Raw genomic sequence first — 25,160 nt, 5'->3', positions numbered from 1 at the left:
ACTTTTAATATAAGTCAGCAGGTCTGATAGTGTGCACAATATTATGAGTATTCAGATTATTTATTTATTATTACGTCCCCAAAAAATTAGAATATGAAGAAAAAATCCCATCAGAATTACAAATAAATTATGTTGTCAAACTGATAATTCAACATGCTAAATATCTTCAGTTCACCATCAGTGGAAAGAGTTAGCACTACAATAGCCAACCATATCATAGTTTTCTACCACCATAAAACACCACAGAAGAGGATAAGTCATCATTTTAAACAAATAAAAAAGCTCAGTCAGAGGTTCGGAGAACTATAGAAGCAAAAAGAACCTACTGGAGTAAATGTAAGAATTGAAAGACGACCCCTTGTAGGAGAAAGTGATGTGACGAGTGTATACCATTAAGGCTATGGGAGAGCAAACTACGGTAAATTGGAGTGCTCCAGAAAACGACAGATAGAGTGTTAATGTTATAAAAGAAGCTGGGAGGAAGAAAGGTCACCAGTTAGTTGGAAGGAGGAAGTGATTACTGGACATATGGAAACCTGGAAAAGATCTGAGCACAATAGGCAAATGTGTACACGTTTTATTTACAGAAATAGATATGATGGTGGAATACAAATAAAAAGACTAAATGCTAAAGGAATATTGTTAATCAATACAAATGACGTAATGAGAAGTTCTTGTGGGAGTAAATTGGGGAGCAAAAGCTTCTGCCTTGAAAAACGAACATTAATTCGTTCTACAGTACGATCAAGTATGGGATTGTGGTATATGGACATGCAGCAAAAACAGTACTTGCAGGGTTATAACTGATTCAGGCCCAGGCTCTTTGTATATGTGGGCGGTTAAGTCATCTCCATATGTACCCTTCAGGTTGAGGTATGGAGATATGCCACTGTGTTAAAGGAGGAATCTGCTGTCAGCATAATATTGGCTGAACCTGAGAGGAGAGATGGAGACACCCACGTGTTAAATACATGTTGGGAAAAGGACAGAACCCAAAAATACAGTGAGGACATCAGACAAATTGTATTGTGGCCACCAGTTCCAATGTGGATGCTTGACACATCTAAAATAGACTTGGAGTTACTAAAAAATAAAGGAAAAGAAATGTTGATTTAGCTTTAGCAAGTCTTAGAGAAACGATGTGCAGATCATGATCAAGTACACAGATGAATCTGATGACCCACTGACAAATGCAACAGGATCAATGTTTGGTAAAAGCGGTAGAGGTTTCTGTTGAGGAAAATCCGAGCGTAAGTAGTTTAACTCAACAGATGGCGATCACGTAACTTTCTTAGAGTCCAGCGGCCATTAAAAACCACAGAAGAAGAAGAAGAACGCGAAGAAGAATGCCTACGCTGATGACGACGACAACGCCGGAAAAACAGCCATTTTGTTTCTGAGCAGGACCATTGAAGAAGGACTGAGAAGCATTAAAAGGTACAAAAATTAATCAGGACGATTTAGAAATAATATGTTATAGATGTACTTTATGCTGTGATAGGTGAACGGGCCTATACACGGATTAAGTTTTACATGTATCTGATATGTACATTTAAAACCAGGATCTTGAATTGCGTTAGCTCTTTCTTTAGCAGTTAAGTCAATGGAAATTAATTACATGCAAACAAACACCAAAAACTCCTGTAGCCTTTGAATTTTAAGGTATTCCTGAAACATCAGGTGGGTGTATCATTCAGATGTGTTCTTGTAAACTCTGAGATTGTGCTCTTTAACAAATGGTGTCGATGTTGAACAGTCACTAAAATACAGCTAGGCTATGAAGCTAACAGTAATGAGCTTTACTCAGGTTAGCACTAACTCGTCTTCCTGCTTCACTGCTATTGTTAGCTCGACAATGTAAGAGATTATCAACTTTAACTCCTTTCTATAACGTACGAGTGTGTTTTAAGACCCCCATGAGTGGTATTGACCTGTAAACTCCGTACGCGGAGGTTTTGGGTTGTTTTTTTAGGGTCACTGTGAAACACCAAACGAGCCTTTTGTTTGTTTATTAGTGACGTTAAGACAATGATCTATCATCCGTGATGATGATGATCATCATCATTCATCATTTGTTAACGATCCAACAAAAGTGATTGCAGAACTGAACCACAGTTAGCCTGTTTGTTCGTTACACCTTTAAACACACCTGTCGCGTCGTGTGAACAGGAACCAGTCAGTCCTGTTTCCTCTGTACACCCTCACATGCCTCAGCTTGGCCTCCAACCTGATCCACTATAGAAATTAACTGATAATATAAATGAGTATTTTTCTGACTGTAAAAATGTGCTAGACATAACAAAAAAGCCCTCACATATACGAGGCTTAGTTTAACATCAGTGTTAGTGACTTCTGGATAGGCTAACTGTGCCATAGTTGACGTTTTTACTATACTATGTGATTTGTAGCAGGAAGCTGAGATTACAGCTGCATAATGGGGACCAGCATCTTTTATTTCTGTTCCTTTTTCTGTCGTGTTGTTTTTAAGTTATCTGATGTCAATACTTCTCTGATTTTGATTTTTGGTTTTTCTCTCGACGGGCTTTATTAAAAGAACACTCGAGTCGGACCAAAGTTGCACCCTCGCATTGCTTTCTGTGTGTGGACCCTCAGATTTCAGTTAGCTCAGATGCTAACCTGCTTCATCGTTACTAGAAGAGTCCACATCTGTGCTGTGTGCTCGTCTGAGAGTTCACACCAGCTCTGTCCGGTTCTGAGAGGACTAATGGAGGACGGTCCTCCTCTAACTCCACATGTGTTGAATTTACAAGGAGTATAAGTGGAGACAGATTATTTGTATCATGATCAAGAGAGAATTTATTTAGCAGATCCATAATATTGATGCTTTCTTTTAAATTTGTATTGACCAATGAAGGAAGAGAAGGAACAATGTAGAAGTAGTTTGCTGAAAATCCATTGATCCGTATTTATAATTTCCAGCTACTCTTTAACACACTCATCGCTGTGTAGACGGTTCTGACGTCATGGTTACTACATAATGTAATCTCTAAATACCTTTCTTCTTCATTAACTATAATGTGATATAACGTATGAGGCTGATGGATTTCCAAACTATTAAATATCAGGGAGTGAGTATTTATTTTATTTTTTTAAATAGGGGGCGCTGTATTGTGACGTCAGTACTGTCTGTTGTATAGCTATATGGTTGTGATTGTGGGAGGACAGAGGGACATATTATGTTGATATACGATGATGTGGGGAAAAAAACAATAAGCAGATTGGTGTAAACTCAAATCCTGTTTTTTTTTTTTTCCTGTTTAAGAGAACGTACAGTGAAGTTGTAATGAAACGTGTGTTGTGTTTCCTCATCTATCCATCAGTGACAGTCAGCTGTGCACAATCTCTTGGTCATGAACTCTTTGTGTGAAGCCCTCCGCTGGGGTTTGTGATCTTCCGACCAGATCGATCTGGTTTGCCGTTGAACTTTTGAAAACGGCTTTCTTCGTAGTCACACGTCGGCAAACGCAGACGACGAACCGCCGGAGAGTTTCCCAGGAGTGTGTGCTGCGTCCTCTGACGCTCTCCTCCTTTTATGTGCACACTGTTGACTTTCTTCATCAAATCAGCCCAGTACAACAACAAAAACCTAACATCCTGCTTTTTAAAAACAGCTGTCAGCCTGCACGTGACGATACAACAGCAGCACCTTTAAAAACCTGTTTTGAAATATGAGTTATAGGTTTGTCTTCATGAATCAGTTGGTGGGTGTTTCACCGTGCGTTCGTTGATCTCACCGAGTGAAGGACGCGCTCGTGTGTGCTGTGATTGTTCACAACTAAGAAACTTTCCGTGACAGTTTTTCCTCCCTGATTCTTCTTTTGTTGAGGGATTAAAGAATGGATCATATTGAAGGGAAAACAGATGAATGTCTTTTTTTTTTTTTAATCTTTGATTTATTCTATACTCTCAGCTGGTTACTGACTGAAGACGTTTTTCAGCTCTCATTAACTTCAAACATTTATTTCCTCTTGCTCTTGATATCAGATCAGTGCATTGCCTGGCACTAACACAGGCCCAGCTACACGTTTGGTATCCAAATAACTCGGCATGTAGTCCAGAGTTCTCTTGGAGCGGTCCAAAAAAAAAAAAAGACTAATGCTGACATTTTTCAGCACTGACACACAAAAAAAACGGACACAAAAAAAACCGTGAACTAACCTCATCTTCTCTCTTCCAACCTTTTTTTTCCGTGGTCACATCGGGTTTTTTTTTTTTTTTTTTTTTTTTTTTTTATTATAAAGAGAGCTCACCCCGCCGTTGTTTGTCCTTCTGCAGGTGAGCCAAGATGGGGATCAGTTTTAGTCATGTGTTCAGCAAATTGTTTGGCAAAAAAGAAATGAGAATCCTCATGGTCGGATTGGATGCTGCGGGAAAGACCACCATACTGTACAAGCTCAAACTGGGAGAGATCGTTACGACCATCCCCACCATCGGTACGTCCTCTTACTCTTCACCTCTTCACCTTCCTGACGATGAGTTCAAGGCACCCCGTGTCAATGGAAACCCTGACCCTTATCCTCTCTCTCTCTCTCTCTTCTTCTTCTGCAGGATTCAACGTTGAGACGGTAGACTATAAGAACATCAGTTTTACCGTGTGGGATGTGGGCGGTCAGGACAAGATCAGACCGCTGTGGAGGCATTATTTCCAAAACACACAAGGTGAGAGACTTTCTGCTGTTCTGCGAGCGTTTTTTAGTTTTTTTTTTTTAAGTTTTTGAAACCGTTGTCGTCTCCGTTGATGCAAACAAACAAAAACAACCTGTCCTCTGTTTCCAGGCCTGATCTTTGTGGTGGACAGTAACGACAGGGAGAGAGTCGGGGAGGCAAAGGACGAGCTGATGAGAATGCTGGCTGAGGACGAGCTGAGGGATTGCGTGGTGCTCGTGTTTGCCAACAAACAGGCGAGTCTATGTTGATGTTCTTAAACTAGGACAACCAACCACTAATGGTTAAAAAAAATAATCTTGACCGATCTCTACTTTAGCCTGTTTTCTACAATTATGAAGCTGATGGTTATTGTAAGTAGCTTTAAAGTGATCCAGAGAAACTGTAAGAGGGCAATTTTTGATGGTTCCCCCCCCCCCCCCTTTTTTTTTTTCTTCCCGTGAATTGATTTTTATTTATATTTGTTTTGCTCTTTCAGGACCTGCCCAATGCCATGAATGCAGCAGAGATCACCGACAAGCTGCAGCTGCAGTCCCTGCGCGGCCGCAGCTGGTACATCCAATCCACGTGCGCCACCAGTGGAGACGGCCTCTACGAGGGTCTGGACTGGCTGTCAAACGAGCTGAAGAACGTCAAATGATGCATCACTTCACCCCCCCTCTTCTCTCATCTCTGTGACTGCAGAATGTGGGGGGGGGGGCTGGTCTCATTCTCGCTCTTATTTTTTTCCTCTCTGTCCTCTTTCATCTGAAGTGGTGGACTGTTGGCCAGTGCCTCTCTGCATCTGTTCACTGTACGAGTGTGTTTTGATAAGTATTTCTGCATGGATGAGTGTGTGAGTGTGAGTGGAGTGGGAGCAGCCTCGAGCTGTGCCTTGAAACACGGTTAACTCTCGAGCACCTCATCCTTCCACTGTAAAGACTGAACACACAGGACGTTGAGTCCTGGGTCATTTAGACGTCTCTGAGCATGAGATCAAGCCTGGTACTCCACAGGGTTTGACGCAACAGAATAGCTGACCATCTCAGACCCGCTGACTTTTCTTATTGAACTTAGATTTAGTGAATTTAAGTTTGACCCTCAGCAGTCTAACCCAACGCCTCAGTAAGAAGCATTTGTTTGTTTTAAATAAATGTAATCCCCTCTTTGAAAGTAAGCCTCTTTATAGCCATCACCTCCAGTATTTATATACATGAGGCCTTTCGTTGTTTTGTTTTTTTTGTACACCCTGGATAAACAAAAACAACCCGCCATGACTCTCTTAAGCAAAGGTAGTTAATGTTTCACAGCCTGTAGCTTCTACACCCTGAATCAATGCGTGTACCCTCTGGGTGCTGTGTGGGATTTCCGTTGTTTTGGAAGGGTGAGGCCATTTTAAGAGTTGCTCCCACTCGTGTCTTTTTCTTTCTTCTAATTTTTTTTTTTTTTCTCTTCTTCTTTACCGATGGTCTTAATCTGTCATATTTACTTCTCTGGGTTATTGTTTTCTTTTCAATTATGATTTTTTTATTTTTTATTAATTGTTACATTCAATGCACGCATGACCTGTTCTACATATGCATGAGCGGATGTGCAAGGTGTGCAGTCTTGACTTTTCTCTGGAAGACGCTCTCGGGACCAAATTGGTTAGATTTAAGAAAGGGCTTAGTTGTGTTTGCTCCGTTTTGGATCCACTGAAGTGTTTCCTGAAGATAAACCATTTCTTTTTGAACAAAATAGTCCGCGCTGCAATACACGGTACAGTTCAATGCAAAAAAAAAAAAAAAGAAGAAAAAGTCTTTTGCTCTGGACTATCGATGCTGTAAATGCTTCCTCGACGCTTCAGGCTTAATGGTGGTTTTTCCCTTGCATGTAGCCAGGGCTCTGCTCCTGGAAGTTATCTGTTGTAATTTCCCTCTGATGCCATTTGCACAAACTCATAAACATAGCACAACACAGGCTCGTGTGAACACAGAAGGTTATCCATCAGCCATCGCAATGAACCTATAGACATGAACACATCCCATCGCTCTACACCAGCAGACGGTTTCAACTTTTAAGTATGCGTGTTGCACCAGTTCACCCAGTAACAGAATAGTTTGCACCCAATAATCCCAAAAGGTTCAAGCAACTAATACACCAACTCTAAACTGTCACTATATCACCCTGACCTCAGACTTTAAATTCTCCTTTTCTTTTCAACTTTGGGACATGTTGTCTTCCTCACTTTTCTTTTGGACCTTTCTTTACTTCCCATACATCCATAAAGTTGATGGGAGGAGGGGCATGATCTGGTATACAGCAAGAAATACAAATGTATATAATCTCGAAGAAAATGTATTTTAACTTGAAGTCATACACGTACCCTTGTTCAGATGTGAAGCTTTAATTTTAGCGATTGTTTTTTTCTGTTGAAATTACAGGGTATGTGCATCTGTATTTCTGAATTACCTTTATGCTTTTTTAAACTCGTAGTAACATCTGATAAATGCACTATAATAAAGAGATCTCTATTGTACGTGTGCTTAGCTGCTCTTTTATTCGCAGAAGAGAAAACTCCCTCATCTGTCAGTATTCCTCTTTACATTTCCTTTATGTTGGTCGAAGAGGTTTTTACAGAAATCACTCCACTGATCAGCGTCTGTCTGGCCATCGCGTAAGGTTGAAACAGCTCTGTGTCATGTCGCTTTGATCTGACTGAAAAACATCAGAAACTTGAATGTAAGTGTGATTTATTTTTGAAAAGTTGGTCATTTAAAAGGTAGATTTCAGAGCATTAAAACAGAGAGACCCTGTTTAGTGTAGTTTGACCAAAGAGGATATTAGACTTTTTTTCTTTTTTTTTTTTTTAATGATGTAAAGAATTATGAAGAACCTTTACTGAACTCTTTGTAACATCTTTGGCTAAGTTAAAAGCCTTTGGTTATACAAAAATCACTTCTTCAGTCAAGGTTCTTGTCTTTAGTGGGCTTTAAATGAAATGTAAAACCAAAGAAGATACAAAAACAATTTTGTTGCAGTTCTCCACTGCTACCACTGGAGGGCAGCAAACACTCACGATTCAGAACTCGTACACAGAAAAGGGCACACGACGAGTTTTAAAATAGAGAACGAATATTTTACAGATTTCGCTTTATATTTTAGGAATGACACTTAACGAATCAGACATGCAGATGCACGTTATGCCTTAAATTATTTTTTACCCATTGACTCTCCGTGGCTTCAGTGTGCACTTGAAAAGATGTTCGCCTTTGTCGTGAGTGGATTATGCTTAAAGGACTTTATCCAACATTTTAAAAAAAGCAAAACAAAGTATTCAATGAAGTCATCCAGCTACTGTCATTTTAAAACATGCCTCTCTCATACTCACAAGGTATAGCCTAGGGTGAGCTATGGGATTAATAAAGACACACGGTCCCCAGAGACAGACATGGACAGGTGGTGACAGAGTGAAGATGAGAGTCTCTCTCCTGCAGACCTCTGCCCAGAGCTCACCCTCCTTTTCTGCTCCATCTAGGTTTCAGGTGGCCAATTCTCCATAGAGTTGTTACCTTGGAAACAGCACCTTATGTATTTATAGACGGGGACTTGGAAGACATGGAGAAGGGAGGGCAGGAGACAAGACGTGGAAAGTGCTACATGTAAGAGCAGAGGATACAGTTCTACCTTTAATTACTAAATGTCTCTCAATGAACAACCTGTGGTGTCATCTTTGTGCACACATCATCCCTTAGCTTGGAGTAGTTACCAAATGCATTTTATTCTAAAACAAGTGTGATCACCTTGGTCTCATATATCTTTATTTGAGAGTTAAAGTTCATGTTTTGTAATTAATTTTGAGGTGTTATTGAAGTTGTCTTCTATTTGCACTGTGAATTAGAATCCCTGTCACCAGCTGAACGCATTTTCAAACCCTCAGGTATTGAAATAATTTCCAGACATAATCTGCCCCTCCTTAATGAAAGGATAAGCACCCAGTGAAGAAATCCTTGTCTCAGTACGTCCCTATGTCCTACTGATAAGTTACATGACCTACCTTATGTGCTTTAGTTGCCACTTCAACGACATTGCCCTCTTTGAATTGCCTAATTGAAATGTGCTGTATAAATAATCTTGCCTTGCCTCTTCAACAGAGCTCGGCTTCATTTATGTGAGCTATCCAGGAAGGTAATGTCAATATTAGCGTTATATAAAAAAAAGAAATGACAATAAAACAATGAAAAAAAAGTTACATATCTTATCTTATTACCTACCCTACAGCATGGCCACTTTTGACCACCACATACTGCAAGAGCCTTTGGGGTTGTCATGTGGGACCCTCCGTTCCCAGCTGTTTCGGGCAGTTAACCCCACAACACCTTGAAAAGGCAGGACAGTTTGCTCAGGCCCCCCCCCCCCCCCCCCCCCTTCATGCTGCCTACCTCTGCCCACAATACCCACACACACAACTTCTTTATCTTACCTATCCAACGGCAAGGCCCCTAAATTACTATTCTTGTTGTCAACATTATGAGGAAAGAACAACGGCAAAGAGAACACAAGAAAAAAATGGAGAAAGTGAAAAAGGAGAGATCTGAGAAAAGAGTGGGGAAAGGCAGCCAGGTTTCCAAGGCTCTCTGGCTTAGCGGGAAGAAGTCAAATGCATCAAAATCGAGAGTGAAGTAATTATGAAAAAATATGGAGAAACACGCTCACCATTCACTCGCACTGCGTCAGATTTGACCTTTAGCTCTGTCCACTTCATCTCACCTTCATGTGTGACATCACACATCACCGTTTCACAGCACATTAACCCCTCAGTCACCCATGATGTCAACTTTTCAGCATCCCTTTTTGCACTTCCCTGAAGACCATTTTCCTCCTGAGGAAGCAGTGACGGCTCAACTTCTCCCCTGAAGTACAGTTCGGAGATGGTGAATTCATTCTTAACATATGAAAGATAATTGTTTTACTGTATTGTATCATAATCTGTGCATACTTGCTTCTTATTTCATTTCATATACAAACATTAAATAGGCAATAACAGGCCTTATAAAGATAAAGTCATTGGCTCTAAATCCTTTTGGCTTGTGATCCTCCACCCATGACTTTCATGCAGTTCTGCACAGGTGAGATATTCTCTCAATTAGTTCAAATGAAATAGTATTAGTATATATTTTATCCCAAAAAAATTGCTATGCTTTGCTGGCTGTTATTTTTTTATGTTTTTTTTTTTTTTGCATTTTGTTTGCTTAAACCTTGCTGACCTGCCCCCCATCGTAACTCCATCCCACCATCTGAGCCCCTCACTTTAGTAGTTAACTGTTTGTGCATTGTAAAGTAAGAGACCGTAAATTGAAAATCAGTCACAGACAAATCCTCCACGGTCTCATATCAGTGGTGCGTTCCGTATTTAGTGTGGATATTAAACAACAATAAGCAATTATGCCTTATGAAAATACAGTTAAGTGTTTTCTATCTGCTTCTACATTTTCAGTGCATGCACGTCTAACATTAATGGCCAGTCACCTTTCTTGGCGTGAGGAAGTCACAGAAGGTTCTCAGCAGTGGGTCTGTGACTGGGCTGGTATTTTAAATCGTGTCCATCCATCCACCCACACACACCAAAGGAAACATAGTTCACCAGTCTCTGCACCTTTCTATCGAGCCAAGTCATTTCTAGCCTTTCACATTGCCATGGTAACACAGGATTTGTCCAGTTGATTGGCAGTGGACTAACTCCGAGGCCAAGAACTCTTTGATTTCATAAAACAGCTGAATCTGTATCTTGGGGTTGGAGAAAGATTTTCACTGTTGAACAAACTAGATTTTTATTTGTATAACAGGATCATAAAATATGAATGAAACTCTGCCAATAAATGCAGTTATTTGTATTATATCATTTAGTATTACTATTTGTATAAGCATATGTTCCATTTGTAAGAAATTCAATGGCCTACATAAAACATCATTTTGATTTTTGTCTACATGGTAAATTGTCAAGTGTTGGTGCTTTAACTCTTTCTTTTTTTGTGCATTTGTTTTCTGTTGAGCGAGATGCTAAACCTTAAAGTTGTTAACATTGACCAAAAGTTATTAACCAACCTTAGGTCAGATAAACACTCTATAGTAGAGTAAACCCACACACTGGTGCAGCAGTGTAGTTAGTAGCATCGCAATGTATCTGACACTTTGTAGCAAAAGTCATTTATTTATTGTTTTATTTTTTCAAATCTTAAAAATGTAAAAATAAAGCTGCCCTAATTAAGATTACCCCCTTTAGACAAACTGCAAAATTACATTGATGTTTCACATCATACATCCATAAACAGACCCCAAAAAACCTGCTTAGTTATATTTCCTTTAATTTCATTTTAAGATAGAAAGAAAAACAAAAGAAAAAGTCTCGATAAGTCACACCTGACTCCGAGCAGTGGCTGTAACATCAAACACACCCTGGCCTGAGATAAGAGGCGGCTTAATTAAAATATGTGAGTGAGTACATTTCTGCCCTCCACGTGAAAATTTGTACTAAACTCTTCTCCTCCAGTGGTCTCTTCATTTTTACAAACTGTGGTTGGACTTCAAACTCAGCTGCGAGCTTTACTTCATAGTGTTAAAAGCCAATGTTAACTTCTGTTTGAGAAAGTCAGTGTTGCTGTTTCTTGTAATATGGAAGCCTTCAGCTTGACCACAGGTCATCAAGGAGAAGTTTGTGCTAGCCAACTTAAACACCGTCAAAGAGGATTTTTCGTAATTATGTCCCCTTAAATGTCAAAGTTAAAGTCATCCCAGATCCGAGCGCCTCAAATTTGATCTTGAGGACACATGAATAAACACGTCTTCCCCTCTTTACACTTACATTTCTGTTGGCCATATCCTGTACATGTTTTGAACTTATCCACTCTGATAATCTTCTGTTGCTTATCAAAGTATTTCTGAAAAGTGGTTGTCTGGTGGTTTTTAATGCTTTGATATGATTATGTGCAGCAGAGGGTCACATCCTTAACACGACAGGTTTCATATACTGCCCTTTGGTTGGCTCCACAGAGCACTTTAAAACAACCATTATACACACATATAAACATTATAAGAGCAGTATTTTCCAACATGCAGTCAAACATGCAAAAACATTGAACTTGCACTAACATATTGTAGTATGGCTTTTTCAAAAACAAAAACACAAATTATGGTAACTCATACAAATATTCCCTCACGTCATCCCAGTAGACCTAATGGAAGAGTTCAGCAGTCACTCAGAACGTTAAAAGAGTTGATTTATTGTGTTAGGTTAGACTAAAAATTAACTTTATGACTCCATCAAAATGTTAGTCAGACTGTAATAACAGTAAAACTTGAAACTGGATTAACACATGGAGATATTAAGTATCACCATGAACTAGAGGGAAAGTGTGCATCATTTGTATCAAGTAAAGAATAGATATAGACCAGAGCTAAATGTAGTTTTACATGGAACCAGTAAGCCACTTGCTCACTTCTCAACAAGGTCAGCTGGAACATGGTTCAACAGTTACAATCTGCCCTTTCTCCTTATCTTTTTGAGATATTTTTTGACAACTTGTACATTTTAAGCAGACACTAAAGTTAGTGACATATCGCTGGTATTTGTCAATCCGTGAATGAGGCCGTGTGGTGGCTGTATCAAAGCTACAGAAGTAAAGGAATTCAGATTGGAGAGGCCACAACCCGTGATCAGGTCAAGTGTTGACTCACAAACAAATTCAAGCACTTTCTCCTCCTGCTTTTTGGTGTGCAAATACTTTTGATCAAGGTCAGTTTTTTTCCGTTTGACTGTAATACGTATTAGGAAGGACAGTGCGTTAATACTTTTGCAGCCACTCCAAATCGCAGTTAATATACTTGGCCAATAAAGCTAATTCTGATCATGCATAGCTAATCCGTCTTAGCCGCAGAGCCCCATTTAGATGGCTTGTTGCCTTCACAGCTATCTCAAAGGGCACCCAACTCGTATTATGCAAATCAAGGTGGTGGCGTGCATGGATCACAGATGGGAGATTCCTAAAAAAAAAGTTGTGGTTGGCATTGTGTCTAATGCAGGCTTCAGCACGTTTAATGTAGCTCTTTTGGACTCAGCTGTTGTAAAATGACTCAAAGGTGAAACATTTTTCTTTATCGTTTCGTCAACACTAATGGATTGTCTAGAAATATTAAAAGCGGTATTTTTCATAGAATTGGGTAAGTCTTTCTTTATTGCGCTTTGCAGGTTTAGCAAATAGGCGAGTGATATTCATCATTTTGGATCTCTTGGCTTATACCAGTCACCTGTTACAGCACCTATATTCCCTGTTCCCACAGGATCTTACATGTTGCAATAACATCAGTTCAATGCGTAGAGCGCTGAAGGCTACAATGACACATAAACAACTGTCTACATAGATGCATGCAGGTGCTGCATATAGAATGTTTCTGCTTGATGGAACGGTTGATAGATGATTGATGTTCTATGACAGGTACCTTTTTCCCTTTCTTACAGTAAACACCTCGGCTTCCTTCCTGCCTTAGGTTGTTTTTTCCCCCTGCATCCAAGTCACACTGTCATTGACATTCCTCCCCAGCCCCCTTATAATAACCTCAGATGGCTAGTTTCCGCTGAAGCGAGGGCAGATCTATTGTGCCACTGAATGTGCTGAAGGGTTTCTGGGCTGATGAGCTAGCATTGCTGAGATGGAGAGAAGGAAGAAGGACAACCAGGACAAAATGGGTTCATTTTAACTCTGCAGGGACAAGCAAACATCTCTAAAATACGTGTATTTAAAACTTGTAAAATTACATCTTAAACCGCCAAATATTCTTAAATTGAGTGTCCTGATAACTCACTATATGCTAGAGTCAAATCCAGAGCCAACAATAAAAACAGCAGATGCAATTTTATGGGAAAACAGTAGCAGTGTGCTCATCAACTCCACAGAGCTTACTTACTCAGCAAGTTGCACCTCTGCAATGAGCAGCTTCCTGCTCAGGAAATTAGAGAAGCCCCGAGGCAAAACATGCCATCAGCACGACACAACTTCCAACATTGTTTCCCTGAACAATGTATGAGGGGGTTTCAAAAATGTCGTGGAATATGACCACTACTTTATCCTTGGGCTGATCACCTTTATGCTCAAGGGCGTTCACTAGTCGAACAACAGCAGCAGGTGATAAAAGAAGAGATCGGATTCGTGCACATGAGGTATTCCATGATTTGCCATTATGGAGAAATTACATATATTTTGTTGCCTTGTTGAAGTAACACAAATGATCTAAGCATGTCTTTGAGGATTCATAACAAATGTTATCTCAAGACACTTTACAAAAGAGCTGTTATATGATTTACAAAGGCCCAACATTAATCCACCAGGAGTACAGCACTAAGCAACATTTAGCAAAGTTGCAGTGGCAACAAAAAAACTGCCTTTAAGAAGCAGACAGCTTGAGGGGAACCAGAGTCATGATGAACAACCATCAACCAATCTCTGCCTTGTCCGCTTCGGCCTGCATTAACTTTACTCTCCTCCAGTCGACAGCGTGTGGGCAGCAGGGCTTTTACAGAGTGTTTTAATCCTCAGTGAGCCACACCTGCTTTTTTTCTGTGTTCAGATAAATAATCGCTATTTTACATCAAATCATATCATGTAGAAAAACGGAGCCAGAACATCCGTGAAAGGTACAATTTGAACAGAATCAATCATAGGCATTATTTCTTTCAGTCTCGGTGAGAATATCCAACGAGGGCTGAGAGGATAAGTTTCATAATCCTTCAGGTATAAATGAGTGCTTAGAATATGACTCAAACATTCTGTGAGGACTTCCAGCTGCTTATGAAACGTAGTGAAATGAATCCTCATGCCTCTATGAACTACAAAGGTAAACCAGACCATCGAGAAGAAGACAAACTCTTTCTAAAGTGTTGTGTTTAACTTGGTCGGCTTCGGATCAGATGGTTTACATCGTGCAGACTGAAACGTTTACAGCCATGCTTTACTGTGAGCTGTAGTGAAAAGAAGCAGGGGAATGTTTTTCTTCACAGATTAGTACACATGCGTAGACAAAAAGGCAGCGGTAAAGACAAGAGATGTGCCGCTCTATTCACGGAGGAATGAAGGATTCCACAGTGCAGCTTTAATGGAATGGAATGTTGTGTTTTTTTTTGAAAGATATGAGTGCTGCATGAGATCAATATACCGCTGATGTTACTGCTTGAAAGTAGTCCACTCTCTCAGGCAATTCTTCATCAGGTATGTTAGGGAATTTAAAAAAAAAAAGAGTTTAGGTGTCATTGAGGGTGTAAGCGGCTTAAATGTTAACTGTGATATGATCAAGGTCCTGAGGTACTAAACTAAAATCTGCTCCGTGCAGACATGCAATCTTTTGCACCATGGGGAGGTATTTTCCTCATTTTGCTGCTTTCTAATTAAAAAAAAAAAAAACAACGACAAAAAAAAAAACTGTCAACATTTTACCATCTCCTATTGGGTGCCACCAAGGTTACCATCTCCCAGTAGCAGCACCCGCTCTTAATTTAGACTCTTTTTTTCACTTGTCCACTTGTAATTTTGTGGTAGTACATTACACTAAAATATTCTGCATTTGGAAACACTTGGAAAACACTGACAGCAGTAAGAAATGTTTTCTTAGACCTCTGCACAGACCTTACCTAAGGCTGACCATCCACTGGCAGGGGGTGTAAATCTTTTGTGTAAAGGTATTTCTTTTGTGCCGGCCATACAAGATGATACAATTTCTGACACATTAAAAATGTTCTATTAAACGTACCTTGCTTTACCTCATCGTACCCTTCCTTACCTTCTGATGATCTTATCTGGTCATTTGTGCTCTTGCAGGGTTTTGTGAGCTTTGTCAGCTCAGGCGGACGGGCGCCAGCTGACAAGCCCAAGCTATCTCCACCTTGAGCCAGCTGGACATGACGGACAGGCCGGTGTGCTGGGTAAGTCATGTGCAGCCTGACCATAAATTATTCATCATCCTCATCACGGCCCTCCATCCTCTTTTATCTCTCCATCTCCTGGCATTTTACATTCTCTTCTCTCTCTCTCTCTCTCTCTCTCTCTCTCTCTCTCTCTCTTTCCCCCTTCTTACTCTCTTAATTCATCAGAAGCCATTAGCTACTTCACAAGGGTAACCTCTCACTGTTTGACAGCAACACTCTGTCAGGTGTTGTGGGAAAAAAAAAAAAAAAAAGGAGAGTCAGTTTCCACGCTCTTTGCTACTTTATTCCACTATATCTTTGTTTCCATTCCTTACCTGTAGCTCAATTTTCATCCTGTTTGTCCTCTGCCAGATATCTATTTGTGCATGATTGATTTTTTTCCCCATTGTACGTCAAGGGCACGCTCAACAGCCGACATAAAGCTGGAGTGTGGACCACTTCTGAACTGTTTAGTTTGTTGGTGGCTGGTGTTGATGGAACTCAAAAGAGCGATAATTTATGTTTGCAAAGAAACCATCCAGCCGCGCGGAGCTGCAGGCCACAGGGATGCTGACGCCGTCACGAAGCGTCGTCGTCCTCCTCCTCCTCCTCTCTCACCTGCCGCTGCACTCCGGTTGCCATGCCAGTTCTTTACAGCCTTGCCTCAGGCCCATCACAGCTTCATCATTAGTTACTGTTGTCACTGGGGAATATTTCAAGTGTTCACTCGAGTCTCTCCCTTCCTTGCATCACCAGCAACACCCTCCTCCCCAATCCTCCCTCATTCCTGGTACAGTAGATGCTTCAAGCATTTCTCCACCCACTCCCCCCCCCCCACCCCCTGCTAGCTCAGCTTGCGAGCCTCACACAGGACCCTGTCCCTGGACTCCCCTTTATTACCATATCATGAGATGTGCCCTAGGCGTGTAGCAATGCAGCGTGTTGCCTATGTCTTTAAAAGAGAGAGAGAGGGTGAGAGAGAAAATGTTTAATCGGGAAGAAATAAGTCATGGAGAGAGTGGGTGAGAGAGTGTGAATTTATTATTATCATTCTTAGCTGTGTGCTGAGCATCCCTGCACCGGCATGCACAGTCTCCTGCGGCTTATAGTGCAGAAGAGCATGCCCCTCTCTCTCTCTTACACACAAACGCATACACTCAGGCTCCTCCACTCAACCTCTCCCTCTCCCTCTCACACACACACATACACACACACGTGCTCGCAGTCACACACGCGCAGTGCTGTCAGGAGCTGCCGCTGCTGGACCACAGCCATCTCGCAAAGGAGGTTCCATCAGAGGGAAGAGAGAGCCAGAGCGAGAGCGAGACAAAGGGAAGGAGGACAGTAGAAGGAGAGGAGCGAATAGGAGTGCGGGGACCGGCTCAAGGAAGGAGCGACCGAGCAGCTTTGTGAAGAACAGAAAGCGAGGGACAGGAGGAGGGAGGAGGAGAGAGGAAAAAAAAAAAAAAAAGAGGAGGGGGAAACAGGAAACGCGATCACTTTCAGCTGCAACGGTCCGTGTCGCAGCATGGGCAATGCACCATCCCAAGGCATGTCAACCCTTTTTCTCTTTCCATACTTGTGTAGCAGGTACCTTTTTGATTCTGCGTGTTGTGATCTCCAACCAGCTGGTCCTCCTGTTACACTCTGTGGAGGCAGCGGATGGGGGTTGGGCGTAGGGCTCGCGGAGAGTGATGCTGTAAGGCAGCATCACTTAACGGGCAGAGGGGAGAAGCTTGCAGGGATGTTAAAATACAAGGATGAGGTGCTTGAGGTGCTGGGAACACTGGGTGGAGGCAACATTGGTTGGGGGGGGGGGGCAGCAAGAAATGGGAGGGGGCTGTTGTAAAGCAGAAGTACCACCAGTGTAGCAGGTGTTGCTGGTGGGTGGGTGTGTGTGTGTGAGAGAGAGAGAGAGGGAGGGAGGTGAATGGTAGAGAGATTTTTTTGTGTGTGTAGTTGAGCGTAAAGTGTGAAATTGTGTTCGCTAATGTGTGTGTGCGTTGTGCGAGTAGCTTGTTGCAACCACATGGACGACCTCTGGGAAGTGAAGCTCTCCGAAGGGTGTGTGATGGAAAAAAAAAAAAAAAGACGAGAAGAAACAAATGACAATAATTGATTGATTTAATATTTTCATTCATGAGGTGATTAGGCTGCTTCCCACTGACTGAATGGGGGATGGTGTTATTTAAACGGATGATTGGGTGGGTCAACTCCTTCATGTGATGGTGTATTTATTTCCCATGGGCCTCTGTCCTTCTCCTTTTTTTTCCTTCCTATCCCTGCATTCTTCTTATCATCTCTGTCTTAACAAGCCTTTTGATGAAATACCAGTTCAGTGTCTTTTATTATCTGCTTGAATATAAACCGTACCGTCTCTGGATCCTGCTTGGAGCCAGGCAATAATTTCTTCTAAATGTGTATGTAGTAGACTTCTGCATTCTATGCAGGACATTTTTGTTGTTTGTGTCCTCGTGTGAGACCTGTGTCTATGGGTGATAGAGTGTAAATACAGAGACTAACAATATGAAAAACAGTGCAAAGGGTGTGGGGCTTAAGTCGGAGAAATGTGAGGAAAATACACCACCTCTCCTGGGAGAGAAGGGTCTCTATGACAGCAACAGAGGAAAATCCGCTATCAAGATGTAAGACAATGGAGAGAAGAAGAGGTGAGAAGGGCCAACCCTTACTTTTCAGAGAGAAGGCCAAGCACAACGCAGCTCAGGGATTCATCCACCTTCATTTCCCACTCTAACTCTTTGCCCTCTGCCACCTACTGTACACCTCTCCCCTTTCTTCCTTTCTCCCCTCCTCCTTGTCCCCAGCTTGTCTGTCACCAAGGGACACTCTGGCATTTAGTGGGTATGGGGAGGACTGGACACAAGATTAGAAGCTGTAAAAGAGGAGGAATGAATGGCGTTTTGAAGGAACGTACATTGACAAAAAGGGTTCACACGTAGATGGACAGGTAAGATTCAAGAGAAAATGACTTAAACTTTGCTGAGAATCAAATTCAGACATTTCTTGGGATACTGTAGGACTCTGGACACAGTGGAATAGTATATGGCTCTTTTAGTTCACTTGCTCGTGAGCTTCTTCTCAGATGTGTTTGGTGTAAAATATTGATGCCCAAAACTTGTCTGGTCAGTTTTTGCTGCTGTGTCTTGTTTCTTTTTTTTTTCGCAGGACAACCTTTGAACAATTTCAGTTCTTCTTTCTTCAAATTGACATTATCAGTCTCTTACAGGCAAAGGAAATCGGTTTGAGGCTCAGGTGATGAAAGACGCAAACTGTGGTGATTAGACTTTTTTTTTTTTTACCGGATTTTTTGGCTTTTAAAAAAAAAAACAAAGTTGTCTATTTGTAAAAAAAACAAAACATTTTTAACAATTTGCTAATTAAATGCTGTTGGGCTCATTAAAGCAGCTAATTACACTTGACGCAGCCAAACACAACTGCCACAAGCCATGCTAATGTTTTAGCTTTGCACTCATCCATAAGTGAGCCAGAAATGTCCCAGATCAGGCTTAGCTTTGCCAAGGCAGTCGGTAAAGAAGTATTACATTTGGAAGTGGTGGTTTCACCAGCATAGCATAGCACATTGGAGCATCTTTATAAACCCATTAGAGTTGTATCAGTTCACACTGTTTGGCTAAACCGTAGAGAACAGATTCAGCAGAGTCAAGCATAAAACCCAGTATTACCCTGCTGGAGAGCAAACGCTTATCGTAATATTACCATTGTGCCGAGACAGATCACGGTAGGTTTATTCCTCCGTGTTATACCTAGTATGTTCAGCTGAGGTTTATGTCAACACACGTCTGTCTCTGCCCAGATCCTACTGAGGCAGAGCCAGAACAGACAAGAGTCCTGCAGTTACTGAGGCTGATATTTGCTGCATGTTACAGCGCTGCTCTACTGTATGAAAGACTGGCAACCACATAGACATGGTGTAGGCGTAGAGGGTATGTGACGAAGAAGAGAATGTATATGGAAACATGCTGATGTTGGATACAAAATCAATCCAGTGTGTATTTTTTCTGATCCGTTCAATCACAGACGATGTGGAGGATTTCGATTTGACATTTGGCACCGACATGTTGAAAGCATTTGGAGTTTCCTACTGAGTTCAGTCATTATTATTAATGTGTATGTACATCATAGCTCTTTATGCCTAACTGATGTCTGATGCATTAAAGCAGCATAAAGGAAAAGTAGCTGATAAAAGGCTCGTCTTCTTGGATAATACGTGTGAAAAACCAGCTGACCAGCTGGTCTGTTTACCATCATTTGTTTTCAGAGGACAATGCTAAAAGCAAAAGACAGGTGGACTGTACCAGGTCATGTCATCATGTGCCTGTCAGATATTTATCTAACTTGCGAGTACATAGCCTCAATTGAACCAGGTTATTTGTCTGTCTTTGTTTAAATTGATTCAAGTACGGATCAGTTCACAAACAACACACGTTTCTGGTGGAAATGGTTGTTGATATTTCAAATCCACAGTCCATGCAGTCATGTGTGGATCTCTGTATGTTTGTGTAGTCAGTGTCTTGTACTCATGCACCTGCTCTTTCCCTGGGTTTGTATCACACAAAGCCACATGATGCTGCCTTGTGATTGGCTAATGATGATGCAATGTTTTATGGCAGATGAGCTGCGTGTTATGTGGGCATTTCCGAAAGTAATTGACCCTGCTGGGAATAGCATCTGCCACAGTTGTTCTGATTTAAACTTCTCAACAATATATGAACATGTCAAACAGATTCCACTCATTTAAGGGGGAACAACCTTGCATGCATTAATAAATCTGAGCACATGATATAGTCGTAGCGTAGAAAAACTTCAGATGTCTCTTTCAAAAGCAGCAAGCTGGCCCTTATGTCTCGTTTGCATCATTCGACGTCCTGATCACAGCAAGATGAAAAGGCAGCGCTGCTTGAGCTTCACATATGTGCACCCACATGCATGTGTGCAAATATGTGCTCCTGATTGAAGCACGATTTAATCAGGAGCAGTTATTGTGTGAGAAAAAGAGCACAGCAGGGCCCGTCTGTCTTCTGTCTTCTCCTTTAAAATGTATTTGTACATTTTTTCAAGGACGTGAACGTGAGGTTGCAAGTCCGAAACCAAAAACTCTTTGCATATCGTCTGAGCCTTTACTTCAGGAGCTCTTCGCTTGAGCTGTCACAGCAGCTGTTGTACACAAACCAGTTAGCTCTGAAGGTCATTAATGATTGAAGAGTAGATATTACATATGGAGTTACACTCTCTGATGGAATTATAAATACATGTGAGTCTTGTTTTATTGAATTTGACCTTTTCAGTAAATACCAAATAGAAAAAGATAAGTTGGGCTGTTACTGTTCCTCGAAGGACCTTGGACTTTTTTTTCCCCCCTTCAAAAGCAAAGCACCTCTCACTTTTAGTCCAACATGTTGGATGAATGACTTTTAAAATATTCTAACTTAATAAAATATACAAATGTAGCCTTCGACTTTATTTTGAGCATATTCCCATGTCTTGGTTAAAATGTTCTTTTTTTTCTTGTCTCCAACAGTTATACCTTCAACCTCTGAATAGATTGTTAGAAGTTTGGGGATCTGCTTTTAGCCACATTGTTACCAAAAACACAATTTACAAGTCATGTCACAATATAATTCAGTGTCGCTTCTTGAGTTACCTCCATTAGGTCCAAAGGGAACAGCAATCAGTAATGTGCGAAAACTAATTTTACATTTCAGGAACATCGTGGCTACATTTAAATGACTGATCTGCTAAAATCAGGGAGGGCTTCAACTTATTGGAAACAGTAGAAACCAAGCTGTTAAGGCCTGTGAAGGATCACGGTTAAAGATGAGTATGTGGAAGCACCCCTAGTGGACCGCCACAAGTATTGTTTTTTTAACGCCAAAACAGAAAAAGGTTCAAAAGAGCAGCTCTCCTCGAAGTCAATGTCTAGTGTTTTGGTGAGCCATCCATCCATCTCTCGTAGAGGTGTAACACATAATTTATCTCATGGGTTGGATTAGATCATTGATTTGTGTTATAGTTCAGACTGTTTTTTTCAGATCGGAATAGCAAGTTAGCTTTAATCTCCCAGAAAAAAAGAAGCACTTATGAACATGTAACACACACACCGTTCATTTAGCAGGTGTGTGTATGTTACCGGCTTCTCCTGCAATGCATGTTGTGCGACTTATAATAAAAATAATAATAAACTCACTTTGAGATTCTCGAATGTAAAGTGCTCTACAAAAAAATGCATTATAATTATTATTATTGTGTGTGTGTGTGTGTGTGTTACTGGCTTCGTCTCCTGCAATGCATGTTGTGCGACTTCGACGAAACACCAAACAGAGAGCTTTCGATTAGTGGCAGTATCTTCAGTTTAAGGACTAAGTTACACTGCACTTTGTAAAGAGGTTTGTTTAGCTTAGTTTACAGCTACAGACTACAGCCGCCTTGTGCAGTGACACTTTTAATGTTATGGTAATGCTCTTTGTCACACACACCCACCAGCTGATACCTGAAATGGTGAGAGTGAGAGGAGGAAAGTTGAAGCACCCCTTGATACACACTTTAATATTGACACTTTATATGTAAAATTATGTGCAAAACCTGCGTACCATACTTTTCAGAAGACTGGACGGTCTCTGTTAATAGGGGATCCATGCACGGCTGTTAAAACAGTTATATTTCACAGAGACTCTGAAACCTTGATCCGAGGATCATCTAAGCTGCTCTTTAATGATAATTACCTGACTCCCTTCTCCTCTCCTGTTGTGGAGGGTTTTCTTCTTCTCACATGAACTCACATTTGTCGTGGTGCACGTACAGTAAAGTAAAGTTAAATCCCTTTAGACGTTTCTGTTCAACTTGTCAGGCTAATCTTAAGGTGCCTGTAGCTTGTTGGTTAACTGGCAATAAAATTAGCACATAGCAGCTTGTATAACATGCTCCTGGAGCGATTATACTGCGGGTCCACTGGGCCAATATTTACTTCATTATCCTGTAGCCTTTCTTGGCTCACAGAGCTTTAGTTGGTCTACAGTGATCTGTTGGAAAAGTCTCAGTGCCCTAATGTGCTCTTTGAAAGCTCCAGCCTGTGAGTCATAAAAACAAGTTGTCGTGTATCAAGCTGGGCTGTGGTGAGACATAACAAAATGGACACTAAATCAGAAGTAGTTTCAGCTGACGATTTGAGAGTGGGAGAGGTATAATGCTACTTTGTGGAGCAGTAAGAGCACAGAAAGGTCCACATTTGTATTTATTGTCATATGCAATAAGAAACATGTGTTATGTAAAACTGTGTCAAAATGAGTTAACACATCCTGGCATTTGAACGCTCCAAAAGTGTTTGCTTGTCGTCAGATTGTCTGTCTGTTAAAGTCCTACTAGGTGATAATGGAGACAAAACATAAAGGTGGCATCTGTTTTCCTTTTTTAACAGAAGGTGCATCACAGATCAATATTAATGACCTACATGTTTAAATATAGCAGGCAGAGTGATTTACAAGGCTTCATAATTCATCTTTCATGAAGGGATTAAGGGTCAAAATTTGCCCAATTTGGGATTTTCAAAGAGTCTTCAGTTTTTCTGCAGGAATGTGAAATGAAGTTGCAGTTGAATTGGCAAATACATTCATTTTATGTTGAAATACAGACGTTACCAGCCTGAGTAGGAAATGAAAACATTTCAATTTGAAGGCCCAGAATAGCCTGTGGATGTCAGTCCTCTCAGCAGTGAGTGTGTTTTCATGATGAACAAAATCATACTCATTAATGCTCACACAGTGTATTTAATAATATCATCTGCTTTTCAAATCCCGAACCTGACTTCTGTAAAACCCATGCAGGTTTTTAGAGACAGTGTGTACATTTAGTAAATTTAGTATTCAGTTTATTTTAGGTTATAATTAAATACTTAGCAGTTTCAAACATTCACTCACAGAGTCAGACCTGATCTACAGAATGCAGAATCTGAACTGAAGACAAAAGGGGTTGTGCAAAAAGTGTATTTATTGAAAGATTTTGATTCTTTTATCAGACGATTCAAAAAATCTTTTTTTTTCTCCTTCTTGGATCAATAATCATAATGTTTTATCTGCTTACAGAGAAACAAACTGACATGAGCCAAAAGCAGCCGAAAGACAAAAACAGCAGACTTTGTTTTTTGTCGTACTCCAAAAGTCCTTCAGGTTAAATGAAAAACCATAACTCTGTTTCATTCCCCATCAGTCTCTCTGATTGGACCGGCTTATAAAGGAAGGTATATGAGTGAGAAAATTATCCATTGGTTGTTCCATCCTAACCAAAACAAGAAAACCAATGGATTTTTGTAGTCATGTTTGTGTGTTTAAAACAACCATCTCACCGCCGTGAAACATAGGACAGCTAGCTAATTACCTTGCGAGCTTACAAAATGAAGATTCAGATTTTTTTAGAAAATACATCATCAGTCATTCACACGTATATCGAAACACACACATATCAGCACTGAAGTATCTTGACAAATCAGGAAAAGTATATTGTTCCAGTGTGAGACGATAACCCAATTTTCAATTGTCTCTTTACGGTCACTGTCTCTGTTATTTAGCTTCATCCAGGTGGATGATCCATGTTTGATGAAATATGCTCATTTGCATTCTTGTTGAAATACAGTTTGAAACCTGTCCCATGGCGGTGCAGAAAATACAGAGCAAGAAAAAATGAGGCTCATCTTGGTGCTGTTTTCGATTTTTGTGATGGAACATAATATATTCTAGTTGAACAAAGTGGTCGAGTATGCATTTCAGCCTCAGCTGGTGTTTTGCTGTACCTGAAATAGCATGCATACGGTCTGCTGTTAATATTCTGTAGAAATAGGGCACCAAGTGTCACATACAAATAGATCTGCCCCCTTCATGTACACGAGGCCAGCAGCAGTCTAAACATAGGAAATGCAGATCATGTTGCACTGTTCTCCTTCCCGCAAAGGTTGAATTTTATATCATGGGCATGTTTTGTGGTTCTTATTAAACATTTAAAAGCAGGTTAATGCTTAAACAGGTTCAGAGAGAGTGGAGCCGAATCGCTGACAAACATGTCACCCTCCGTAGTGTCTCAGTCTAATTTAGCCTACAACTGGGCTAAAGACTCGTTTCTGAATCCGTGTCACTTTTCGAAGAGTGGCTGAGCAAGCGTTTCCTAGATTTACTTCAGAAGAAAGGTAGAGGGAACGACGGGGAAGAGTTAGTAGATGCAAAGATGGTGGTGGTGTTAGTGAGGCACGAGAAAGAGCAGTAATAGTCTTCTTTCTTCTCACACAGACCATTTCCTCCTACGTTCTCCTCCCATCACTTCTGATTTTCATTCCCAAGATGCTCAGGCAAGAATACAAAGCAGGCAGCGCAGGCTCTGATGATTTTTGGCAGATTAGCCTCCTTCTGCTCCTGACTGGATCCAAATATCCCTCATCTCATTCTGGTCTCGGTCTCATAAGACTCCTTCACCATCTCCCTCTTTGCCCTTCTTCTTCGCAAGACTCTCCAGGTTCAGACTAAAGGTTGATTTATTAAAGTGT

General features: G+C 40.8%; 3 protein-coding genes across 13 annotated transcripts in view; 2 read left to right on the top strand and 1 right to left on the bottom strand.

The window, feature by feature from the left end:
* gosr2 (golgi SNAP receptor complex member 2) overlaps positions 1–25,160 on the bottom strand; it is an 87,884-nt gene that overhangs the window by 18,657 nt on the left and 44,067 nt on the right. The gene's annotated exons all lie outside the window — the stretch shown is intronic.
* On the top strand, positions 1,326–5,648 carry arf2a (ARF GTPase 2a). Of its 2 annotated transcripts, none has more exons than XM_079366797.1 (5): positions 1,326–1,437; positions 4,263–4,454; positions 4,570–4,680; positions 4,798–4,922; positions 5,165–5,648. In XM_079366797.1, the coding sequence occupies exons 2-5, from the start codon at positions 4,307–4,309 to the stop codon at positions 5,324–5,326; spliced, it is 546 nt and encodes a 181-aa protein (XP_079222923.1). In that variant the 5' UTR covers positions 1,326–1,437; positions 4,263–4,306; the 3' UTR covers positions 5,327–5,648. The 2 variants fall into 2 exon arrangements, with proteins under 2 accessions (XP_079222923.1, XP_079222922.1); XM_079366796.1 differs by having other exon boundaries at positions 1,328–1,437; positions 4,297–4,454.
* The window catches only part of LOC306837921 (SRC kinase signaling inhibitor 1-like), a 91,257-nt gene continuing 81,618 nt past the window's right edge, over positions 15,522–25,160 (top strand). For 6 of the 10 annotated variants that reach the window (XM_079365796.1, XM_079365794.1, XM_079365800.1 and 3 more), the window contains exon 1: positions 16,574–17,145. In XM_079365796.1, coding sequence (XP_079221922.1) covers positions 17,124–17,145 — 22 coding nt within the window. In that variant the 5' untranslated portion in view covers positions 16,574–17,123. Of the gene's footprint in view, positions 15,614–16,572; positions 17,146–25,160 lie in introns of those variants that run through there. The other 4 variants (XM_079365792.1, XM_079365799.1, XM_079365790.1 and 1 more) reach the window with 3 other exon arrangements.

The sequence above is a fragment of the Symphodus melops genome (genome assembly GCF_947650265.1).
Source record: "Symphodus melops genome assembly, chromosome: 17".
NCBI lineage: Eukaryota > Metazoa > Chordata > Actinopteri > Labriformes > Labridae > Symphodus > Symphodus melops.
Note: the sequence above shows the minus strand (reverse complement) of the source record. Positions and strands in the feature narration are given on the sequence as shown.

Bases quoted from the DNA above. Each gene is read 5' to 3' on its own strand.
- arf2a (XM_079366797.1), top strand. From the start codon at position 4,307: ATGGGGATCAGTTTTAGTCATGTGTTCAGCAAATTGTTTGGCAAAAAA. The intron at 4,455-4,569 runs GTACGTCCTCTT...CTTCTTCTGCAG, and splicing joins TACGACCATCCCCACCATCG to GATTCAACGTTGAGACGGTA. The intron at 4,923-5,164 runs GCGAGTCTATGT...TTGCTCTTTCAG, and splicing joins TCGTGTTTGCCAACAAACAG to GACCTGCCCAATGCCATGAA.